Source organism: Melospiza melodia, chromosome 27, assembly GCF_035770615.1.
Source record: "Melospiza melodia melodia isolate bMelMel2 chromosome 27, bMelMel2.pri, whole genome shotgun sequence".
NCBI lineage: Eukaryota > Metazoa > Chordata > Aves > Passeriformes > Passerellidae > Melospiza > Melospiza melodia.
This window is the reverse complement of record NC_086220.1, coordinates 9,865,736-9,890,661: the sequence shown is the minus strand read 5'-3', so window position 1 is coordinate 9,890,661 and position 24,926 is coordinate 9,865,736. Positions and strand designations below refer to the sequence as shown.

The 24,926-nt window shown below is 47.3% G+C and overlaps 1 protein-coding gene across 4 annotated transcripts; it reads right to left on the bottom strand.

Moving 5' to 3' along the window:
- Window positions 1-1,506: 1,506 nt before the first annotated feature.
- MACO1 (macoilin 1) lies at window positions 1,507-24,397 on the bottom strand. 4 transcript variants are annotated; one of them, XM_063177288.1, is made up of 11 exons: window positions 24,369-24,397; window positions 17,068-17,209; window positions 16,235-16,361; window positions 15,263-15,386; window positions 14,763-14,941; window positions 13,458-13,956; window positions 7,716-7,874; window positions 6,886-7,068; window positions 5,097-5,217; window positions 3,559-3,733; window positions 1,507-2,265 (listed from the first exon to the last, which is right to left on the bottom strand). In XM_063177288.1, exons 1-11 carry the CDS (start codon window positions 24,380-24,382, stop codon window positions 2,063-2,065), a joined length of 1,926 nt encoding a protein of 641 aa, XP_063033358.1. In that variant the 5' UTR covers window positions 24,383-24,397; the 3' UTR covers window positions 1,507-2,062. The 4 variants fall into 4 exon arrangements, with proteins under 4 accessions (XP_063033358.1, XP_063033357.1, XP_063033356.1 ...); XM_063177287.1 differs by lacking the exon at window positions 24,369-24,397 and adding an exon at window positions 24,036-24,311; XM_063177286.1 differs by lacking the exon at window positions 24,369-24,397 and adding an exon at window positions 22,702-22,910.
- Window positions 24,398-24,926: the final 529 nt, after the last annotated feature.

Genomic DNA, 24,926 nt, shown 5'->3' with positions numbered 1-24,926 from the left:
CTTTGCTTCACTGCTGCAAAAGCAAAACCTTACCTGGAATAACAAACCAAACTCATTCTGTGTGCTTCCACATCAGGGCAGTTAAAAAGGGGGGGAAAAAATTAAAATTATTTCTTTTTATCTGCAAGAAAATGTTTATTCTTTGTAAACCCCACAGGAAAAAAAGAGGATGCAGCCAAGGCCAAGTGGTGAACAAAGAGGGTGCCCAAGGGGGGACCTGGACACAAAAATCAGGGATAAATTCCACGTTGTCCCAGGATGGAAAAGCTCTGAGCAGTGGGCACAGTGACACCGGGGGGCTCCAAAAGCAGCCACAGCAAATGCACTCCTGGAATTTGGATTTTCCTCTTGCCCTGAGTGCCCTACTCACTTTTATGTTGTTGTTCCATGAGGTAATTGCCAATCAACAGCATAATTAAAAAAAAAATTAATTATTTGCTTTTCAGAACCTCCAGAGTCCATTGTTAGTAAAATCCTAAAGGTGGGGCTGGATTTCCTCTTGGCTTCCCCCTCCCAAATCCCCACCCTCCCGCTGCAGAAGCTGTCGGTGCAAAAACCCCTTTCTATAGATATAAACACACATTTTTGTGTTAAATTTGAGTGCTTTGTGCAATTTGAGGGTTTCCTTGAAAACTCCTCAATAAATACCCCAAACACACATTTTTACCTTTGTGCAATTTGAGGGTTTCCTTGAAAACTCCTTAATGAAAACCCCAAACACACAATCTCAGTTTGTGCTATTCGAGGGTTTCCTTGAAAACTCCTCAGCAAGGACCCCAAACTCACATTTTTAATTTGTGTCAAATTTGAACGTTTTGTGCAATTTGAGGGTTTCCTTGAAAACTCCTCAATAAAAACCCAAAACTCACATTTTTAATTCGTGCAATTTAAGGGTTCCCTTGAAAATTTCTCAGTAAGAACCCCAAACTCAACATTTTTAATTTGTGTTAAATTTGAACGTTTGGTGCAATTTGAGGGTTTCCTTGAAAACTCCTGAGTAAGAACCCCAAGTTCACATTTTTGTGTTAAATTTGAGTGTTTCCATGAAAACCCCTCAATAAACCCCCAGCTCTTGGGCAGCAGGGCTGGGAACCCCTGAGACAGGAGGGGAGACCAAGTGTGAATGAGAGGTGAATAAATAAAAAACCCCAGAACTGCAGCTTTTATTAGGCAGCTTTACAGTGTCTCGTGTACAGAACATTGCACAGCTCCACCTTCACTCTCCAGGGCAGGACCACCAAGGACAGAACAAACTGCAGAGTTTGGAACTAAAACAGAGGATGGAGCCTGGATCCTGACCAAGCACGAGCAGCTCTGAACGAGCTCGGGTACAGAAGCTGGATGACAGTGAAGGGGGGCAAAAAAAAAAAAAAAAAATACTTTAAACCATCAAGTTTCCTCTTGAAATGTCTTTTCCCAAGGCACTGTGGACAAGACTGTTCAGCGATTCTCCATGACTGAAAAAAACACCAATGGGGATAGAAATATTTCACACAACAACCACCATCACATCATCAGCTATTCTTTATTCCTTCCCTTCAACAACGCCCCTGGAATTTGTTTGGTCCTTTGAGGGGGGAAAAATCAAATTATCTTCTGCAACATCCACGTGTTTGTATTGAACACATCAATAAATCAAAGCTTTGTTGGGTCGTTTAACCCTTTCACTGGCAAACTGAGGGGTTTTCCTCACTGGATGAATCTGCAAATCCAATTTAATAATTAAATAAAAAACTGAGGAGAAAGGGTTCAAAACCAAGCAAAGCCCTGTGGTTTTTTGTTTTTTTTTTTTTTTTTTTTCAAGAGGAAACCATGCAAGAGTACATAAAAAGGCAAAATTGGCTACTTGAAAACCAAGAATCGTTTTTAATGCGTTGGCCAAGGAAAACAAATCGCAAAGTTCTGTGAGGCTCCCTAAAAATTTACAAGAAAAACCGATGGGCAGCTCTAGCCAAATGCTCTTTTCTCCTGCTGGAAATGACAACAAACACAGTCCCACACGAAACAATTTCAATCTTGACTGCAAGAGACCCCCGGGGGCACAGAGAACCTTGGCATTCCCTCACTTCTTCAGGGGCTGGTACACGGAGGCGTTGGGGTCGAGTCCAGAGGGGCTGGGCTCCACGAATTTGGAAGAATAATGTGGGGACACGGGGCTCAGAGTGCTGGTGGCTGCAGTGTAGGTGATGCTGGGCATCACTGCCATCACCTCTGCAATCTTCTGCTTCAGCTCCTTGATCTCCTGATCCTTCTGCAGGATCTGCCCTGCGGACGGCAAAAAGCACAGGCAGCGCTCAGAGCAGCTCAGGGATGAAATCAGCACCCAGCAGCTCAGAGCTTCCCTTCCCCAGCCTGAGAGCCCTGAAATCACCACCCAGGAGCTCAGATCTTCCCTTCCCCAGCCTGAGAGCCCTGAAATCGGCACCCAGCAGCTCAGATCATGTCCTGAAATCACCACCCAGGAGCTCAGATCATGCCCTGAAATCACCACCCAGCAGCTCAGATCATGTCCTGAAAGCACCAACCAGCAGCTCAGATCATGTCCTGAAATCACCACCCAGGAGCTCAGATCATGCCCTGAAATCACCACCCAGCAGCTCAGGGCCTGGCAGCCCTGAAATCACCACCCAGGAGCTCAGATCATGCCCTGAAATCAGCACCCAGCAGCTCAAAGCTTCCCTTCCCCGCCTGACAGACGCTCCTGAAACCACCCCTGTGCAGCTCCTGGTCTGTGCTCAGAGCTGGGTTTGATTATCTCCAATTATCACAGAACAAATCTCAACCCTCCCATTATAATTTTGCATTACTTGCATTCACAGCTGCACCACTCCTAAAGAATAATTCTATTTAATCTCATTTTTCTGCCTTTTTCCATTCCCCTTCTCCAAACTCCTCACAAAAAGCAAATATTTGGTCATTAAAGTTGTTAATTTTCCAAATTCTCCCATTCCCATAATTTCTCTCTGAGCTTTCACACCACCACCACAGCAATTCCTGCAACCTGGTGATGAAAAAACCCATTGCTGAAACAAAACAAAACAATTTCTCCCTCTAATTAAATATTCCTGCAGTCAAACAACCTTCTGCAGGGAAATGAAATGCAAAGTTATTGAGCTGCTCCATGGTTTGCATAGCTGCACAAAGCCTGGGTTTGATGTTGGTTTTCTGCTCCCTCTGGTGGCAGTGCCCACACTCCCCTCACCTGTTCAGGGTTAAAACAGGTTGGGTTCTCCTCAAATTTAAGTTTTATTTGCTTGAGGAGTAATAAAATATTATTATTAGGATGGCAGGAGTGCAGCTTAACAAGCTTAATTTCATTTATCTCTTTTAATGAGAGAGTTTTTTTCAGAGCTTTAAAAGATCTCCAGCTCCTTGTAATGGTTTATAAACTGCAGAAAATAATCATGAATTAATTGAAACACCTATTTTAATGTTCATTATCATGATGGACTGGCAAGGTGAGCTCAGATGGTTCCTGCTCCACATCCCCAAAGCTGCCAATGCCAAATTCCCTCTGAGAATTCCCCAGGATTGTGTGGAATGGAAGCCCCCAGGTACCTTGGGCAATCTCCAGCTGCCTTTTGGCATCTCCCAGGGCAGAGAACAGGTCCAGCTTGATCCTGGTCTCTGCACTCAGGCTGTTCTCCAGGTGCTGGGTCTTGTCCTGCATGGCCGAGAGCGCCGACATCAGCACCTCGGTGTCCTTCTCGTTCTCCTTGTACTTCCTCAGCTCCTGCAGGGGAAAAATGGGCTCAGAATACCAGGAATGCCAGCCTGGGGGCATAAATGTTAACCTATAGGGGGAAAAATGTGAGCCTAAGGGGCAAAAATATCATCCAGAGGGCAAAAAAAGCACCAACATCAGCACCTCGGTGTCCTTCTCGTTCTCCTTGTACTTCCTCAGCTCCTGCAGGGGAAAAATGGGGTCAGAATGGGGCAGTGCCAGCCTGGGGGCACAAATGGCATCCTAGGGGGCACAAATGGCATCCTAGGGAGCAAAAATGCCAGATTGGGGGCAGAAATGTCATCCTGGGGGACAAAATTGCTGAAATCAGCACCTCGGTGTCCTTCTCGTTCTCCTTGTACATCCTCAGCTCCTGCAGGGACACAGGGATGAGCATGCCAGGAATGCCAGCCTGGGGGCACAAATGTCATCCTAGGGGGCAAAAAATGTCAGCCTAGGAGCAAAACAATGTCATCCTGGCAAACTGTGGCTGGGGGGAAAAAATACAAAAATATTCTATACCTTCAAATGGAGGGACAAGAGTGCAAAGGGGAGAATATTAATGCCTGCAACAAAAAGCTTCTCTAACAGTTTGAAGATGCTCATGGAATTAAAAAGCTTAATTAGAGCTGGGTTTAATTATCTAGAAGCCATGCTCAAACACTCCAGGGATAAGCCACACTTGTTGTCAAGGGTTTGGTAAATCCAGGGACAAGGAGGCTGCACCTGTGACTGGGAAACAAGTCCACAGCAGCACCAGGTGGGCTTTGAAGAGGCATTAAAAATCCATTTTCATGCAGATTGTCAGTCTGAGCACATCTTTAGGACAGGAATAAGGGCACATATTTGAGCTCTGTAGCTGTAACAAACCCAGCTCTGTTTGCTGCACACCTGCCACAAAGTATTTTCAATATTCAGGCACTTTAACACAAAAATAATAGCCTGGCCAGTGCTCCAGACTGCCCTGGATCAGCAACCTTCAGTGAAATTCATTAGTTATTACAATGAGAGTGGCAAAGGCTCCTTGCATGAGGAGAAAAATGCGACTGAGGGGATTCTACCCTCAGCCTACACAGACCAATGGGTTTGGGGGGAATAAATCCCCATTTAACCAAGAGAATGGTGTGGAAGGAGCCTCTGGGCCTGCTGGAACCATGGAATGGTGTGGAAGGAACCTGCTGGAACCATGGAATGGTGCGGATGGAGCCTCCTGGAACCATGGAAGGATCTGGAAGGAGCCTCAGGTCCCTCCTGCCCCCATCCAGGGCAGGATCTGCACTCCCTGGGCCTTGGTGTGCTGCAGATGCAGGGATGTGGGAGGGCTGGGAGCTCTCCCTGGGTGCTGCCCTGAGTCCCTGGGGCTGGCCATTACCTGCACTTTGATTTCCAGCTCTCTGATCTGGTCCTCCTTCAGTTTGATGTCGATGCTGAGCTTCTTGCACTCGGTCTCCAGCTCGCGGATGCGGCTCCGCAGGGTCTCGGTGCACTCCCCCCTGCAGGGACACAGCACAGATCAGCAGCTGAGACAGATAACAGCAGCCCTCAGAGATAACAGCCGGCCTGCCCCTCCTCAGCTGCGTCCAACACCGACAATTAAAATAAAATAAAAACTGAGGCTTGAAAAGAAGGAGCCAGCTTTGGTCTGCTCAACACAGCGATTCCCCTCACAGCAGTGCAGTTACTGAAAGTATTCCCAAATAAGGGAATATGGGCGTGGCTAAACCCAAATAAGGAAAGGTGGGTGTGGCTTAACCCCAAATAAGGGAATGTGGGCATGGCAAAACCCATATAAGGGAATGTGGGCATGGCTTAACCCCAAATAAGGGAATGTGGGCATGGCTAAACCAAATAAGGGAATGTGGGCATGGGTAAACCCAAATAAGGGAATGTGGGCAGGGCTAAAGACAAATAAGGGAATGTGGGCAGGGCTAAAGACAAATAAGGGAATGTGGGCAGGGCTAAAGACAAATAAGGCAACGTGGGCAGGGCTAAAGACAAATAAGGACATGGGGGCATGGCTAAAGACAAATAAGGACATGGGGGCATGGCTAAAGACAAATAAGGGAATGTGGGCAGGTCTACACTCAAATAAGGGAATGTAGGCAGGGCTAAAGACAAATAAGGGAATGTGGGAGGTGCTAAACCCAAATAAGGGAATGTGGGCAGGGCTAAAGACAAATAAGGGAATGTGGGAGGTGCTAAACTCAAATAAGGAAATGTGGGTGGGGCAAAGCCCAAATAAGGACATGGGGGCATGGCTAACCCCAAATAAGGGAATGTAGGCTGGGCTAAACTCAAATAAGGGAATGTGGGCAGGGCTAAACTCAAATAAGGGAATGTGGGCAGGGCTAAACTCAAATAAGGGAATGTGGGCAGGGCTAAATACAAATAAGGGAATGTGGGAGGTGCTAAACCCCAATAAGGGAATGTGGGTGTAGCTTGACGCCAAATACGAATGTGGGTGTGGCTTAACCCAAATAAGGAAAGGTGGGCAGGGCAACATCCAAATAAGGGGATATGGGCATGGCTAAACCCAAATAAGGCAATGTGGGCAGGGCTAAACCCAAATAAGGCAATGTGGGCAGGGCTAAACCCAAATAAGGCAATGTGGGCAGGGCTAAACCCAAATAAGGCAATGTTGGGGGATGCTAAACCCAAATAAGGGAATAATCAATGTTCCAATTGATAAGGGATTCATTCCTTTCTGGGGAGAGCAGAAAATCAAGAATAATGCCTTTTAGACATTTGGAGCCCTGCAGGTTAACGTGCCCCCAGCATGTGCTACTGTGGGACTGCAGAACCCCACAAGGAGCACTGCTCCAGCAGGAAAATTCCAGAATTATGGCCAATGTCACTGTACAAATCCTTGATTCCCAGTTCCCAGGTGAAGGGAGATGCTCCTTTGAGCAGGACACAACACTGCAGGAAGAGCAGGTAATTTAGAGAACACTCATCCTGTACATGTGTAAATGTCATGTAGGCACTGAGGCTCAGCTGCAGGGGAGACATCTCCCAGTCCTGCCTTGTTTTAACACAAATGAGCCTCTCAATGCAAATAAAGCTGGTTTTTTGTTTTTTTTTTTTACATAAAAGACTTTTTAAAGTAAAAGATCAAACACAGGCTCCTCTTTCCCACCCAAAGGCTCCCAAGGGCAGAGCACCTGGTAGCAGCAGCAAAGGCCACAGCTCGTGCTGCAGTTGCTTCTTCCAACTTCTTCCTCTTCTTTTCTTCCATTAATTGTTTTTCTACAAAGGTTCGTGCCTCCTGCTCTGCCTTTAGCTTCTTCTCCAGCTGGCTGATCATTTGTTTGTCTTTTTGTTTCATCTGTACAGCGTTGTGCAATCTGCAGGGGGACAGGAGTGAGCTTAAAATCTGTCTCTCATTTTAGGATTATTTAACACAAAAATCAAACTGTTATTCCTGCTCCCATATCCCTGAGAATCCCTAAATTTCCAGATTACAATTCCTAATACTGAACTGTTATTCCTACTCCCAGATCCCTGCTTGAGAACCCCATAATTTCCAGATTATTGTAATCTGGAAATTCCTAATAACAAACTGTTATTCCTACTCCCATATCCTTGAGAAGCCCTTAATTTCCAGATTACAACAATTCCTAATACCGAACCGTCATTCCTACTCCCATATCCTTGAGATTTCCAGATTACAATAATTCCTAATAACAAACTCATTCTTGCTCCCACATCTCTGCATGAGAACCCCATAATTTCCAGATTACAACAATTCCTAATAACAAACTGTCATTCCTACTCCACATTCCTGAGAACCCCTAATTTCCAGATTACAGTAATTCCTAATAACAAACTGTTATTCCTACTCCCATATCCTTGAGAATCCCATAATTAATTTCCAGATTACGATAATTCCTAATTATTTCCAGATTACAATAATAAGCACCCCAAATGACCCCAGCTCAGCAGGGAGGGCGTTTCCATGTCCCCATATTCCCCCCTGGCAGTGCCCACGTACTTGTTCTGCAGCAGCTCGTTCTCCTGGCGCAGCTGGCCGGTCTCTGCGCGCGCGCCGCGCTCGGCGGAGCTCAGCGAGCTCACCTGGCTGCGCAGCTCCTGCTCCACCTGCCTGCTGGCCTGCAGGTCAGCCTTCAGCTTCTTGATGTCCTGCTCCAACCTGGGGGCACAAGGACAGCAGCACGGGGTGGGGATGGGCTCCCTGCTGAGGGAAACCAGGAGCCCCACCAAGGCAGCATGGTGCACCTGACTCCTGTGACACTGGTCACAGGGGGCTGAGGATGAGGGGAGAGACGAGGATCTGACTCCATGTTTCAGAAGGCTTGATTTATTATTTTATGATATATATTATATTAAAACTACAGTAAAAGAATAGAAGATTTCATCAGAAAGCTAGCTAAGAATAAAAAGAAAGAATCATAACAAAAGCTGGTGGCTTGGACTCTCTGTCTGAGCCAGCACACTTTGATTGGCCATCAATTAGAAATAACTAACATAAGCCCATCACAAATCCACCTGTTGCATTCTACAGCAGCAGATAACCATTGTTTACATTTTGTTCTTGAGGCCTCTCAGCTTCTCAAAAGGAAAAATCCTAAAGAAAAGACTTTTCATAAAAGATGTCTGTGGCAGACACCGTGTTCTCAAGGCTCATTTATTAATTTATTATACTTTATTATTTATTACTTTATTTGGGATAAATAAAGTAATTTTATTTGGGATAATATTTGGATTTATTACTTGATTTGGAACCCAGGGAATTCCTCTGGCTGCCCTGGAGGGCTTGAGACCCTGTCAGGGAGCTCAGAGACCAAGAACCCTGGGCCTTTGATTCAGCCCTTAGAAAAAAACAAATACCAACCTTATATGAAGTATTACAAGCCATGAAAGTTTAAGTAGAATGACTGTGAATTTATCACAGGGTGAAAAATAGATTTTTGGGGTTTTTAGAATGGGGGTTCAGGGGGCAAGATGGAGAAATTTGGGCATGTCCAGCCTTTTTCCTTCTTCTTCTTGGCCTCCATCTTCTGGGTGATGGTGGCACTTTTAGATTGGTTTAGAGTAGAAGCTCACTGTCTAACATAGGTGATATTGGGAAGTTATTTTAAATATTGTACACGTCTTGTCCTGCTCCAAAGCAGGACAGAGCCACACACACACACAGAGATTTAATTCTGTCCACAAATGCTGAGTTGGATTTGCCAGCCAGAGCTGTGAATTGTCACCTCAACATGTTGGTGCTTTCTTGCAGCACATGATGTGCATGCCGAGTAAGAGGATGTGTTAAGTCACCCCCAGCTCAGGAGTCAGTAAATTTAGTTTTAATTGCTCTTGAACAGAGACCATCTGCTCTACACTTGAAATTGTAGCTTTGGAAAGTTCCTGAAGATTCATGTAATCTTTTAAATTAAAATATTGTTAAATAAAACACATTTTGGAGGAGAGGCACTCAGCTCACTTTCATTTTCTCCCACAAATGAGGTTATTGATTCCTAGACTAAAAACACATCACAGGTGAATAATCAACCCTTTTAAACTCTGTTACACACTCACTGAAAGCAATACACCCCAGCCATTCTCACACAAGCCTCCTCTGCTCTGCCAGCTATTGATTGGGGAGTTTTTAAGTGTCCATAAAGAAGATGAAGGTGCTTTTATTTCCTAGGCTTCCATTCTGAATTGGTGGCAGTGGGACATTAAGATGAGGAGAGCACTCACAAAAGCCAAAAAGAGCTGCCCTCAGTGACACTGAGCAGTGCAGATGAATGGCTGGAGCCTTCTGATTTCTTAATGAAACATTTTTGGGCTTCAGGGCAAGGAAAACTCAGCCTAAAAGGTACTGAGAGATGAGCAGGGAGAACATCCTGTGCCACTGAGTGCAGGGAGAACATCCTGTGCCACTGAGTGCAGGGGGAAAGTGTGGGATCCCCAAGGCTGAGGAAATCCAGAGAGGTGGCTCTGGAACAGCAAAAACACCCAGAGAGATGAGAGGGGGAATGAGGAGCCAGGGGAGCAGGGCTGGGCTGGGACACCTCAGCCCCCCCCTGCCCCAGCTGCCTCTCCACATCCATGGAAATGCCCTCCCACAAGATTAACTCCTTCAGTGCTCTACAAATGATCAAAAGCACCCTCAGACAGAAAAAAAAAAAATCAACTTACAGGCGAATAGTAACAGCACAAAGCAAATACCCACCTCAAAGGGAAGTGCACAAATCACTTGGTGCTCTGCTGAGGGAAAGAACTTGCAAACCTGAGCAAATATTCCAGCCCCAAAATGGGAAGAGCAGCTGGTTTTAGGGGAGTGGTGCCACCCTGAGCAGTGTTAAATGATGGACAGGGCAGTTGTTGGGTAAATGAAACGCTGTTTATATAAAAACGATAATTTTAAAGTTCCCACAGGGCCCTGAGGTGCTCTCCAAAAGCCCCAGCTCTGCCTGGCACCAGCAGCTCCTGCAGTGAAGCTGCTCCTTTGAGGGGCCACTGTGACCCTGCTGGGACTGACAGGCTCTCCCTGCAGCTCCTGGGAGCAGGAGACAGGGATCCCCAAAAAGACAGGGACCCCCAAAAAAGCCACGAGTCCCCCAAAAAGCCAGGAACTCCCAAAAAGACAGGGAACCCTCAAAAAGCCAGGACCCTCCTGTCCCTGCTGCCATTCTCAGGGCTGGAAATGTTCTGTTCCTGAGCTCCCTGCTGCCTTGGGAAGGGGCTGCAGGAGGGATTGGCTCCCACACTCCTCATTTCCATTCCCAATCCTGATTTTCTGTTCTGTGCCTGCCTTCCTGGGGCAGGGAAGCTTGGCCATCACCCCCCTGCAGCTGCCACAGGAAACCTTCTGCTGCTTTAACCCAGCCAGGGGGTGAGCAGCCCCTCTCTGCCCACCAGTGATGTCACCAAATTTTACAATATTAGCACCAAATGGCCACAAATTCACATTAAAAACCTCCCAGTCTGTCCCTGCAGGTAACACCATTTTAGGAAAAGTGAAATAAACTGTGGAAGAGCAGCTTTTGCTCCACCAAGAATTTTCCCAGTCCAAGTGCCAGAAGATGTCCTCGTTATCTGTGGGAATAATTAGTACATGAGACAGCTTGTTCATCACCTCGTGTGCCAAAGGCAGGACCTCTGTGGATACAGGCAGTCCTGCCAAGCTGCACTGCCAGGTTTTGTGTGCTTTCAGAGCAGGGATTTTTAAGGGTGCTGAAAGGCAGAGGCAGGTCATGGGTTTTGCAGTGTAATGTGCAATAAACAACAAAAAAATAATTCTGCAGCAATTACAGCTTGGACTTGTTCCATATATTGAGGCTGTGAATCTGCTCCACCTCAGAAATCAGGGAAATGGGAGAAGGGATGGGTTTGCTCTTCTGACAAACAGCAGAGTGCAAAGGGACCCAGGCTGATCCCAAATGGATCCCTCCAGTGGCCCCAGGGCCAGGGAGCTGGGAAAGAGGAACTCACATCACAAATTCAGTGCTGAAGGGCTTGACAAGCTCCCAGCACCCTCAGGAGATTTCTCAGAAATCCCCAGAGGTTCCTGAGCCCCTGGGACCCCTCAGCTCCAGCAAGGATGGAGAATCCCCAGGGATGGGCATCAGGGAGTTCCTCTCCATACAACTCAGGCCCTGACATTGCACCAGACACAGCAAAAGGAAAAGCTTAGCTTCAAATAAGAGCATGTATAAAATACATACATAAACCTTAACTTCAGGACCCTTCCACATAGAACACATCAAACAACTTTAACTTAACAGAGTTAACAACCCTGTAAAGCTCCTGGTCTCCAAAACCTCCTGATCCTGACTGTCTCCAGCCCTGCTAATCCCCAGCCCCAGCAGCAGAAGGAATATTTCACATTTGCAGAAGGAATATTTCACATTTGCAGAAGGAATATTTCACATTTGCTCCTAGTTACCCAGCCCAGGGCCATCCTCTGTGGACACAAAAGGAAAGCAGCTTGGTTCTGCCACCCTGCTGGACACCCAGTCAGGAAAAGCAGCTTTATTTGGAAGCTGGGCAGATCTGAGCTGAGTCTGAACAAATCAGGACTTCACTGAGCCCTTTCCAGGCTCCAGCAGACTGAAAGTTTAATAACAGGAATGAGCAACACTCCTGCAAGTGGAAAAACTGATGAACAAATGCCTGGAACTCCAGGGACGGGATAATGGACAAGGTCAAAATAAAAAAGCACCATGAATTTTTAAATTTAAGTGCATCCATCCCATCCAGTTTGTCAGGCTCTCACTGGTGTGGGAGTTGCACAGCCAGGCTGAGCAGAAACAAGATTCCATGGATGACTGCAGCAGGAGCTGGGTTTGGGCTGTTTGCATGGGGACATCAGGGACAAGAAACAGCTCCAGGGACCTGTGCCACAACTCCACAGCCACACATCCCAAAAACACTCTTCTGAAGGAGTTCAGACTTCAGGAATTCCCTCTCAGGGCACAGTAAGGCCCTTTGAGTCCAGCTGTGCTCTGTGTCCTTCCAGCAGCTGCAATTCCCTCAGGACAGGATCTGTTTTGCTGCAGACTCATTTCTATAATCCAAAATTCACCCTGGGGAATTGGTGAGCGCCTGCTCTGAGCTGCCACACAAGGATTTCAGCAGGAAACTCCTGAACACAGCAGCTTTAACCCTCAGTCCCTGTCCCAGCACACATCCCCAGGCTGGCAGCTCTTTCCAGGTGTTTAACTGGACTAATCCTGTCACAGATCCCACTGACTGGCTGCTTTCTGACCCTCACACAAATCCTATACACACATTAGGTATCAATTAGTCCAGGTGTTTAATTGGCAGGATCCTGTCACAGATGTCACTGGCTGGTTACCTTCTGAACCCCACACAGGTTCTCCACAGACATCAGGTATCAATTAGTCCAGTGTTTAATTGGCAGGGGTATGTCAATCAGGGTAGAGTGATTATCAGAAGGGAAAATAATATTTCCATTGAAGTAACTGTGTTCCCACAGCACAAATCCTCTGAGATAAAAGCCCAATTATCAAAGGTACCTGCAGGGAAAACAAGCCTGACCTGCCCATTAAGCTGGCCACCATTGGTGGAAGAAGGAATAAGAGACATGAGCAGGTGGGAAATGCTGGAGAAGGGCAGAACTGTGGGACAGTTTTTGTGCCAGACATGTCTCCATGCACAGCCACAGCCCTTTCCTCACTGCTGCTTTTCCTGGCAGCACATGACAACACCTCTGATCCCACAGCTCCAGGTCCCTCTGAACTTCCAGGAGCAGGGTAAAGCTGGGATTTTCCATGCTGCCAGGTCCCAGGGCTGAGGGCAGAGCTGAGCTCAGCTCCACAGCAGTTCTGGCTCTCTGCACTCACTTGGAATTGGAGATTAAAGCAAAAGCCAAACACTCCAAAGGAAAAACAAAACCAAACCACCTGTTCAGGCAGCAAGAAAGCCCAGTGAGCTCCCTGGAGGCAAGGCAGGAGCTGGCAGGGACAGATGAGCTGATTTCCTCAGGTTTTCCTCCTGCCTTCCACCAGAGTATTTCTGGTGCCTCACACCAGAGCTGAGAGCCAGGGGAGCAGCAGATCCTGAGCCAGACATGAAGCAACCTGCTCCAGAATGCAAACAGAACCCAGAACACAGCTGCACACATCTCTGGAGATCCTGTCCCACCACTGCACAATTCCACACGATCACAAATGACATTTTCCTGATGAACAGCAAACGAAACCCCCAAGTCCTGATGGAGCAAGGGAGGATGAGACAAGGCTCAGGCCCAACTTACCTTACCAGTGCATCTGGTTTGCTTAGCTGGTTATTAGGAATACAGTTTTCCATTAAGTCCTTATGTGTGCTCGGGCTCTTGCTGGCACATTTCTGTTTTTTCTCATTTTTGGAGGATGAGGAGGGGATGCTCCCGTTGGTTGCACTGTGGCTGCGGGGTGAGGAGTTCACAACCCCACTGACATTTTTGTAATTTTTGGACGAGGCAGTGCATGAGTCCTCTTTCAAGAGGTTTTCTGTACTTCCTACAAGATCATTATTTAATCTTTTACTATTGATATGGTTTTCCATATATTCAATTTCTTGTATTTTAGAGTCTACAGGTTGCAAAATGTTGTTGTTTATTCCAAGGTTGTGTTTCTTTGCATCCTTGTCCTTTTCTTTCCCTTTTTCTCGATATTCCAGCTCTGGCAACGTTGCAGAGATCTTTTTGTTGGCTGGAATGCCCCCATTGTGCTGCAGGAGTATTGAGGAATCCATATCAGATAATCCTTTGGCTGCTGCAACACCAAAGTGAAAAAAAAACCAACTTAGTTCATTAAATCCATCAATACTGTGCCACAGACAGAAAAAATCATTATGGACACATCCATCATTCCTGCAGGAAACAATCAGGATTGGAGACTCTCTAGAAAAGAGAATCCAAAGTCACCAATTTTAAGGCTTTTTGCCTCATTCCAAGCAGGAAAGAGGATTTAAGAATAAATAGCAGAGCTTCACACAACACTGACTGATGCAGCTGCTAATGAGGAACTGAGCAGAGGGGCCACAATTCCCTTTTCCTGTCACATTAACCCCTCCAAAGTGATTTCATTTCTGCCCCTCTGAGCTCACCACCCTCCCACGAAACAGAGCCAGGAGCTGCTGGAGCAGCTCCTTGTCACAGACAAATTTTATGAAAAATCCTTTTGCCAGGATCTTTTCTCCTGAGAAGCTGAGAAGCTTCAGTTTCTCCACGTTTTGTTGCTTTGGAATGTGATCTGGAGAATTGTTTACCCAGCTTGTGAAATTGTTTTTACTCGGTGACCAATGACAGCCACCGGTGTCGAGGCTGTCAGCAGTCACAAGATTTTATTATCAGTCCTTTCTTCTAATCTTTTAGTAGAGTGTCAATATATCATTTTCTTTTAATATAACATATACAATAAGATAATAAATCAGCCTTCTGAAAGATGGATTCAAGATTCCCATCTCTCCCCTCATCCTGGGACCCCCAAACACCCCCACAGCTCCTCCCCAGCACGTCTGGGGTTTTATTTTTCCTTGGAGCAGCACAGAACAGAGCACACATGAAGGGATAACTTGCCTTCCTCTGCCTCCCTCTCTTGCCTTTGCAGCATCTGCTGCTCTGGGGGCAGAGCCTGCTGCAGGAGCTGCATGTAGAACTCATTCTCCTTCTGCACCTCCTTCTGCTTCCTCAGCCGCATCTTGTAGCTGACGTAACTTTTAAAGCCAAAGCCCAAAGTCACAACAGGGTAGCCAATGCTGAGGAGGAAAAAAAACAACAATATTAATCAAATATATACATAATTCATCTACGCATATTCATATATATATATATGAACATGCTCCACAGAAACTGATTTCTAAAGTGGCTTTTGCTGTTTCAAGAAATGCTTGAGATATCCACACTGCAAATTCCTCCCAGCACAGAAAGGTGGCACTGGGTCCTTGTTTACACCCATTTCTCATGGAATATTTCATGGCAGAATTGTGAGGGGAAAACTGAACAGCCAAGCCCTGGACCCAAATAAAAAGCCCTGATTATTCATTTTCCTGGGTAATAAAGGACAGAGAAGCACTCACCAGTGTGCTGCAAATGGACGACAAAGGTCCACGTGGAAGTTTTTTAAATCTTTAAATCTAATGGCTGCTTCAATATAAACAAAAAGTATCCACAGTGATACTGTTGGTAAGCACACACCTCTTTCTGTGGAGAGAAGGGAAACAGAGGCACTCAGGGACAGAGAACAGGCAGCAAAGATTTGAAAGTTATTTTTACAACATTTCAGGAGTCTGAGGAAACAAACCTTAAAGATTTTCATTAAAAAAAAAAGCAAGTTCCCATCACACCCCTGGCATCAGGGCTGACAAACCTCAAAAATGTTCCCAACAAACTCCAAATCCCAACAATCTGGGGAGTGAAAAGTTACCCTGAAAAAATTTAAATTAAATTTGATTGTGGGAAGGAATTAAACCACCTCCCCCAGCTCCATTTCCTCATCCAAACCCAGGGATTTGTGAGAACAAACTCAGGGAGAAAAGGGCAGCAGAGGGGGGACAAGAATTCTCCATGGAATCCCAAACTGTGAGGGCAGCCTCTGGCACCACCAGCTCAGAAACTGGATCCAGCTTTGCTAACACAGAATTAAACTCTGATCACTGAAATAACTGATATTTGAACATTATTAACCAGATTATCAGCACAACAACTGAGTGTGGAAGAACAGAACACTGTCACAAACTTGTCCTGCGTGCTCTGTAATTGTTCAATCACTGCAGTAGAGTTTTAAAGTCAGGAATTCAATTTTCTTTTAACTGCTCTGGAATTCCTGTTTATTCCCCTTCAGTTCCTGCTGACTGGAGATGCAAAACAAAAAAACAAACCAAAATTTTTAACTCTAAAAAAGCTGCATTAAGTGAGGCAACAGCAGAGGGGATTTGTTCCTAAAAGATGTGAGATACACACTGAGCCCTGGAAGTTGTCAATAGAGAAGAGTTGGAAATACAGGAAATTATAAATGAGTCAGGAAGCTGTAACTAAAGAATAATGCCCACCTGTGTGCCACACATACTGTACCCACACATAGGTGCTGGCAGCAAAGAACAGCCACTGGATTGGGATGAAGAGCAGACAGATGATGTTGGAGGTGAATGCTACACACACAAAAAATACTGAGAAGGCCTGAAAGAAAGGAGGGAGGGGGAAAAAGAAGAGAGTTTGGTTATTCCAACCCAAATACAGTTTTTTATATATATTAAAATATATATAATAAATTTCACATAAAATATCTAATAGCTATAACTTTATAAGTCCCCAATATTTCTAATATTACATGTTTAATTTTAATATAAAAATTATATATATTTTTATATACAAATGAGTATTTCTAAATAAAAATATATTTATATTTATATAAAATAAATATCTAAATCTATATAAATATATAAATAGCAATATTTTATATGGATATGTATATTTTAATATAACCATATATATATATATATAACCCTATATATAGATAGATAGCATATGTGTATATATATACACATATATATATATACATATTTTAAAAGTTTATATAGAGGGTTTTCTTTAAAATAATGCAGAAAGTCTTGCCTGTTTACACATATATAATGTTATATATAATTCTGATTCATTCAAACCCAGCTCAGGAATTTAAACAATATTTCTCCGTGGTGAAATTTGGATAAATCTTTATTTCATTTCCACTGGCCATGGATCAAGTATCCATCAGAGAGAAACCCTGGTGCTGTGAGGGGGCTCTCAGTGCCATTGTCATTGAGGAAAATGGAATATTCCTGGGAATATTCTGGGGAGGTTCTGTGCCACTGTGCCTGTGGAAAATGGAATATTCTGTGCCACTCACCAAGCCCTGGTATCGGAAGGAATCGTAAACGCTCCTGATGAAGAGCCAGAAGGGCCACAGGTACTCAAACCTGAACTCCAGCACAAAATCTGCCAGCAGCACCAGGGCCCACACCACCAGGAACTTCAGGTACAGGAAGGTGCTGGGGGAAGGAAAAAGCAAATTTCAGGTCAGGATTTCCAGCAGACAAACTGGTTTTTTTTTTGTTTTTTTTGTTTTTTTTTTTTAATTAAAATATTCAGAATTAAAACTAAGGACAATATAGAAGAAAATACCAGCCAAAATAATTTCATAAAACACATTTAGGTTTGGTTTTTTGGTTTTTTTTATTCTCACATTACAGCAGGCCTGGCCTAATGAAGCTCACACTGAACTGTATTTATTTTCCCCAATAACCAGCAGGGCCACTGCTCATCAGCACCATGTCCCTCTGCACTCTCACACAGGGCAGTCCTGCCACAGGTAACCTCTCCCAGCTGCAATGCTCCTTTCCCAGTCCCTTCCTGCCCCTGGTGCTCAGGAATTTCGTGTTCCCCTCCTCAGCAGGCTGCAGATGTTCCCTCATTTAACACAGACTGCAGCACCAATAAACTGAGATGTATTTTAAGCCTACAGCAATTTAAGGACTGTTTGGATACTGAGTTATCAGTGGTAGATTTGAAAACATTTCTATGAAGGCAAATGGATCCCTTAAAAACAAACAAACAAACCCCAGAAAAATGGAAGCACGTGAGGCCTGAGACCAGCCTAACTTCTATTTTTAATTATTTCTGAGCCACATTCCCATGTTCTGAGTCCTGCATTTTGAACCACTGATGATCCTTCTTGGCAACAGGGCTTAAAAACACTCTGAGCTCATACCCAAGTAACACTTGAGGCATCAGCCCAATCCATTCTTCCAAAAAAGCAGCAAAACCCCTTTTTCCCCAAACCCACCACCCCAGATCTGTCACTCCAGCTCCTCGATACCTTGTTGTAACTCTATTAGGTTACAACAACAACAAAAAAAAGGGTTAAAAATATTTGTTTCTCATTTAAATCAAATGCAAATTGTCCTTTTAGTGACTTGTTTTCCCTCCTGTGCCAGCACAAGCAGCAGAACTTTGCCCTGGAATGTTCAGTGGGAGGTGCCAAGGTTGGCACCAGTGCCAGGCAGGGTCGAGTTTCTGCCCTGCTCGGGGCTTTTTTAGAAACCTGCTCACAGCTTTGGGGAAGAGACAAAACCCCAAATTTCCAGGGAAAGAGCTGGGTGCCAGCAGAGGTCTGGAAATGATTGAACTTGCGCAGTTCTCACCCAACCCAGGAAAATTCCTGGATTGCTTGGGAGCCAGAGGTGGATGGCAGGTGCCTGAGAGAGCCCTTATCAACTGAACTGGCTGGGAAAAAAATACAGCAAAAGGCTCCAGGAAACACTTCAGGGGAATGGAAACAAAATTAATGACACACACTTGCAAAGTTAAGGAAGTGCTTTCAGTGTTTTCAGTTCCGAGGGACCTAGCCCCAGCCACAAATTACTGTTAGACAAGAATGAAACTAAAATTTCAGTGGGAGTACTGCAAAAAGCCTCCAACCCAACAAAATATCCCACACCAAAACCCCTTAAATGGTCACACTGTCCTGGTGCTTCCACAGGCTGCCTTTCCCTGTTTATTTACAGCTCAGATCCTCCCCAGAAATCTGTAAAAAGCAGCTGCACTCAGGGAATATTTGACACTAAAAGTGACATTTGGGTCCAGATCTGAGGATTTCCATAAAACCATCACAGCCAGGAATTCCCTGCTCAGTTTAGCTGTGTTGTGGAGCATTTCCCTGGGTCACTCTCGTGGTTATTGTTTATTTTCCTGCCACTGCAAGGCAGGAGCAGACCCCATTTTCCCCAGCACACAAGGGCTGTCAGGACTAATGCTGCTCAGCCCTGAAGTGCCACTCCAAGTGAAAGCATTTGCTGAGCAGGAGTTCTGTAGCACAGCCATTAAAGTGATTTCTGATATTAAATTCATATCAATCCCAGGGCCCCGCTGACACTTAGCACCTTCTCAAGTGGAATTGGAACAATGCAACGCTTGTAAGGAGGTTTTGCCAGCACTATTAAAGGGCCTATTCCTCATTGTCTGAAGGCTCCAAAGGCACTCAGAATTCCAGGAGTTCAGGGAAGTCTCAAATTCTCAATGCTGGGGCTGGCCCCAGCAGGGAAGGGCCCAAATCTCAGATCCTGCTGGCCCTGAGGTGCTGCACAGCCAGGTCTGTGCTCAGGCCAGCTGAAACACATCCCCAGGAATGAAATCCCTGGAAAACCTGTTTATTGCACAGGATCAAGTGTATTCCACGAGGAATTCTGAGGTGGATCCCAAAACAGGGAAGACTCCTGCAGATAAATACCCAAAATCTGGGTTATCCAATTTCCTGACACATGGCAAAAATCTGCCCTGGCAGAGGTTTAGGGCCAGGGCTTTCCCCATGGAACAGCATATGGCATCAGTCCTGGAGGGTGAGGAAGGAAGGATGGACACATCCACGCCAGGAGCAGGGCACAGGGCAGGGAGGAGCAGGGATTGCAGAGCTGCAGTTTCTCTGAGAGGTCAATTGATGGCTAATGTACACTGAATAGAAAGATTTATTCATAACCCTGCAGTGCCTCTGCTCCCCATTTGAATTTGCAAATAAATAATTTTCCTCCTTATTCCTCCTCCCCCTGCAAGTGCCAGATGCCATTTCCTTCCCCCCCTCCCCTTTTTTTCCTCCTCTCTTGTTCTTTGTTCTCCTTTTACTGCCCTGCAGGAGCAGATCCTCTGCCAGCTCTAAGGTAAAAACACAGCCAAAAATCCCTAGGAAAAGGCCCAATTCTGCACCCCAAACCCAAACTGGGGGTGGATCAAGCCTTAATTCCATCCCACTGTTACCAGCAAGGCCCAAAGGCTGGAAAGGCAATCCTGGCATGTTCCACTGGCAGCCTGACTCATCCAAGACAATGGAGTGGGGTGGGAGGCAGCCCCAGCCTGGCAGGGAGCCAGGGGCACAGGTGAGCCTAAAAAAGGTGAATTTGAGCATTTGGGTGAAATCACCCAATAATCAACAACCCCCCAGCTCAGGGTTAGCCAGCAGCCACAACACTGGCATGCTGAGGGGAGATTAGCAAATATTAAAGCTTTATCTAATAAACACACAAACATATCTAAGGTTGTTATCAGTGGGCAGAAGGAGGGAAACACAGCGAGTCTGAAAGGCAGAAAACATCACTGCTGGCACTGACCATGAGAAACACCTGCCAGCCACAGGTCTGAAAGGAAAATAAGTGTGAGGAAACTCAGGAAAGCTCCTGAGCCCTGATTCAGGGCACAGAGGGCACCCAGCCCTGAGCTGGGCAGAGGAAAGGGAAATAAATCCCTGCGGGAGCACACAGTCAGCTCCCAGCACTGTGGGGCTGGCACAGCGGGCACTGCCAGCGCTGGGAACTCAGCTGTGAACCCCAAAACCCCAAAATGCAGCCACAGCAGGCACTGCCAGCTCTGGGAACTCAGCTGTGAACCCCAAAAACCCCAAAATGCAGCCACAGCAGGCACTGCCAGCGCTGGGAACTCAGCTGTGAACCCCAAAATGCAGCCACAGCAGGCACTGCCAGCGCTGGGAACTCAGCTGTGAACCCCAAAAACCCCAAAATGCAGCCACAGCAGGCACTGCCAGCTCTGGGAACTCAGCTGTGAACCCCAAAAATCCCAAAATGCAGCCACAGCAGGCACTGCCAGCTCTGGGAACTCAGCTGTGAACCCCAAAAATCCCAAAATGCAGCCACAGGAGCCCCTTCAGCTGCAGGGAGTGAGAGCCAGGGCACAGCAGAGCACATGAAATGCAGGATAAATGACACTGGAGCCCTGCACTGAAGCTCAAGTCATAAAAGGCAGCCCTGCTGCTTTGCTCCAGACCTCCAGAAAATGCTTCAGCCTCTATAGGAAGCTGGTAAAAGAAATGAGCAGGAGGAATGATTCTGGATTTTCAAGAAAAGCCTACAAAAGGCCACATTCCTGGAGGCAGTGCTGGTTTCCCTCCCAGCTGATTTGGCTGTCAGAAACCCCTGGAACCCAGCCCTGCCAGGGTCTGGGTGGCAGAGGGGATAACCAGGAGTGTTTATGTGCTCAGGGCACCCAGGAGTCCTGTCCTGTGCCACCAGGGCCACCTGGAGCTGAGCCAGGTACCCACCTGGCTGCCATAAAGGGCAATTTCCACCCAGCTAAAACAACCCTGCTCTGAGGGAACATGCAGTGTTCCAGCACTGTCAGGGAACCCATGAGAATCCCAAGCAGGGATGTGTGGAATTCATCTTGCCCAGCCAGGAAAGGGGCACCAGGCAGAGCCAAAACAAGCAACAGCAGCAATGCAGCTGGAGGATTTGAGCCAGAGCAAAGATGAGGACTTGGGAAGACTTAGGAACAAGCAGGAACAAATAAACTTTAATGGCTCAACTGATGACGAGCTGCAATGAATGCTTTAATTAACAATTAGGGGGTTTAATGCATGCACGCTGCCAAAGGTAGGAGATGTTAGATCACTTGAGCATTTTTAGACTGTTGCCATTGTTTGACACAGGACAAGGCAAAATTTGGAATATAAACTGTGGAAATAAGAGACCCTCCTATTCCCACCATGAGTGTGGTGGGTCTGGAGATCAGTTGGAAGCAGTTATTTTTAATTATAATAAAGTTCTTTCCACAGATCCTGCAATACTTCTGAAGAGCATAAGTCACTGCAAAAATCAGCATTCCCAGATCATCCACACCTTTCAGTGCAGCCCAGGAATTTATATTGCTAACCCTCTACTGTTTTTCCATCACTTTTCATAATCTGCTTCAGTTTTACACATGCAATGAAGTCTGCCACCAGAGCTTCCCTGCAGCACAATTCCTTCTTTTCCTGCTCCAAAACTCCTCATTTTCCCAGCTCTCACTCACAGTGACAGCTCTGCCTTGCTCACATGCCAGGCTGGACAGGAGGCTCAATTTAAGATCAGGCTTAATTTAAAAACCAAACAAAACAAAGAGTTAAGCATCCCAATGGTGCTGTTTGCTCAGCCTGGCTGCTCTGCCCATAAAGCCAGGATGCTTCCTCCTGATAACTGCATTTACTGGGGCTGTGTAAGCTGATGGGGACAATTAAGATAAGCTGAATAAATAAGTGCAGTAATTACAAGAATTTAGACAACTGTAGTTCTGTGAGAAGTCACCTGTATTTGACCAGTGAATTATGGAAGCAGAAAAAATATTTTAGAAAAGGAAGATCCCAGATCCATGTAGAAAAACCTCCCTCTGCTTATATGGCAAAGGGAAAAGCCTTCCCACTATTTCTCCTTTTCCGTGTGACAACGCTCTGAGCACACTGATTGCTTCTGTTTAGCAAACTGCCACGTGAAACAAAGGCTAAAAATCCATTCCTGAACCAAAGCATCCCAGGAGGAGCAAAGGCAGAGGTGCCTCAGCTGCTCAGAGACTCCAGCAGCTCTCCCTGCTGCACACACTCAGCTCCTGGAGCTCCTCTGAGCTTTCCCTGATTTCCCCTCCTTCTCTCACTCAAAGGCAAAGCATTTGGAATGACTTTTGAAACCAAATTATAAACAGTTTCTTACATATTTGAATTATTCTTCACCTTGAATAATAATTTCCACACAAGGGATTATTTTCTTTACCGTTCCAGGCAGGGCTTTCCCAAAAGCTGAAAGTCTGAAGCAAGAAGCTCTCCACTCTCACAGATTCACTCCAAGTGGGATAAGCAGCACACTGGGACAGTTTTATTCCTGTCACAGCTCCCCAGCAGCTGCTTCCCTCATGCAAAGTTAACATCTGAATTGTATGAGCTCGCTCAGGTTTCCAGGCGCTGCATTCATCAACCCCACTGAACTAGAAACAGAAATGGGACAGCAGCACATTTACTACAGCTCTCACCAGCTCCCGAGGCTCTCCTGACCCAAACTCCTGCTGACTGAGAAATGCACAATTACTGCACGCCACAGAAACACAAAAAACCTGCCACAGTCGGGAGAGCAGAGCTCTGAACTGCTCCTTACAGGGGATGGGTGCTAGGGCACAAACCAGCCCTGGGACACAAACCTGTGAGCACCCGGGAAACTCCAGTTCAGAACCGGAGCATCACATCCCTGGGACACAAACCAGCCCTGGGAGCACCTGGAAACACAACACATCCCTGGGACACAAACCTGTGAGCACCTGGGAAACACAACACATCCCTGGGACATCAACCAGCCCTGTGAGCACCTGGGAAACATCCCCGGGACACAAACCAGGCCTGGGAGCACCTGGGAAACACAACACGTCCTACGTGCATCTCCCTTCAGCGCTGCTGGGCTCCTCGCTGCCAGGGCCAGGGGTGAGCCGGGCACCTGCTGTGTCCCCCCGGTACACACCGGGCTCTGCCCACACCGGGCCGTCCATCCCCGCCCCGGCAATTCCCAGCTCTCACGGCTTCCCCACAGCCCCACCAGCCCGGCAAGAACAACTCTGAGAGACCCCGAGCGAGCAGCCGGGCTGGGTGCGAGCCCGAGCCTGGGAATGCCGAGCCGGGAAAGCCTCCCCGCGCAGACCCAGCTGAGGCGGCAGCGGCAGCTCGGAGCTCCGGCAGTGCCCAGCTGTGAGACCCGGCCGGGAAACCCTGCCCAGGCGAGGCTCGGAGCTCCGGCACCACCGGGGAACCCTCCCCATGCGAGGCTCGGAGCTCCGGCAGCGCCGGGGGTGACCCAGGGCGAAGGCCCCGGCGCTGGGCGCGCACCCCGGGGCCGGCTCCGGCCGCTCCCTCCCGGCAGCACCTTGGCCAGCAGCAGCCCCGGCCCCGCGGAGCCCCGGGGGCGCGGAGGGCCCGGGGCGGGGCAGCGCCTGAGGGGCGCCGGGGCGCCATGACGGTGACAGGGCCGGGGGGCCCGGGGCCGCGACCCGCCCGCTCCCGGCGCCGCGGCGGCCGCTCGGTACCTGCCGTAGATGCCCTCGGTGATGCGGTTCCGCTTGAGCGGCCGCCGCAGTTTGCTGCAGTCCGCGCTCCGCCGCTTCATCCCGCCGGCCCGGCCCGGCCCGGCCCGCCCCGCTCACGGCAGCACCATCCGCCCCCGCGGGGGGTTCCCGAGCGCGGGGCTTTTTTTTTGGGTTTATTTTTCTTTTTTTCCCTTTTTTTTTTCCTTTTTTTTCCCCGGGAAACAAAGAAATAAAAATAATTCCTGGTCCGTCCCTCCCCGCCGTGTCCCCCCGCGCAGCCGCCGCGCAGCGCCCCGCCTCCCCGGCGATCGCCAATCAAACGGTTGATCCCACCTGAGTGACAGCATGTCCGACCAATCGGCAGCGGGTAAACGCAGACAGACGGTAAAACGGACCAATCGCAGTGTCAGAAAGTTGAGCCCGCCTCGGGCAGTCGCGTGGCACGCCCACCACTGTGAATGACGGCCCTGCAACCCAATCAGAGAGGGTTATTTGTGATTGATGGCCTGTCAACCAATCAGAATACAGATTTTGGTCTCCTCCTGCCTACTGTGCTGCTGGCTAGTTCCCGCCCCCTGCGGTGACCGACAGCAAAATTGCCCAATGGAGGATAAACAGAGAAATAAAAGGACAGCTCAGCCATCCACTCGGAAACGGAAGAAGGAGGGCTCTATTTCCTCTGTCACCGTAGCACCGAGGTGCCACCTCTCCCGCTTGATTGACAGCCTCGCTGGCAAATGGGCAGTTGGGGAAGGGGACACCCCGTCTCAGGTGCAGAGTCAGGCAGTGACAGTTTGTGACGCCCAGTGACGCCCCCACAGCGCGGCCTGCGCTGCCGCTCACCGGAGAGCAAAATAACCCCCAACGTGATGGACAGGCCGCACCACCCAA

Excerpts from the sequence above, each read along its gene's own strand:
- MACO1 (XM_063177286.1), bottom strand. The coding sequence starts at position 22,895 with ATGTTAACTTTGCATGAGGGAAGCAGCTGCTGGGGAGCTGTGACAGGA. Across the intron at positions 16,362-17,067 it reads CCTTCCGATACCAGGGCTTG|GCCTTCTCAGTATTTTTTGT; the intron begins GTGAGTGGCACA and ends CCTTTCTTTCAG. Across the intron at positions 15,387-16,234 it reads ACAGTATGTGTGGCACACAG|AAAGAGGTGTGTGCTTACCA; the intron begins GTGGGCATTATT and ends TTCTCTCCACAG.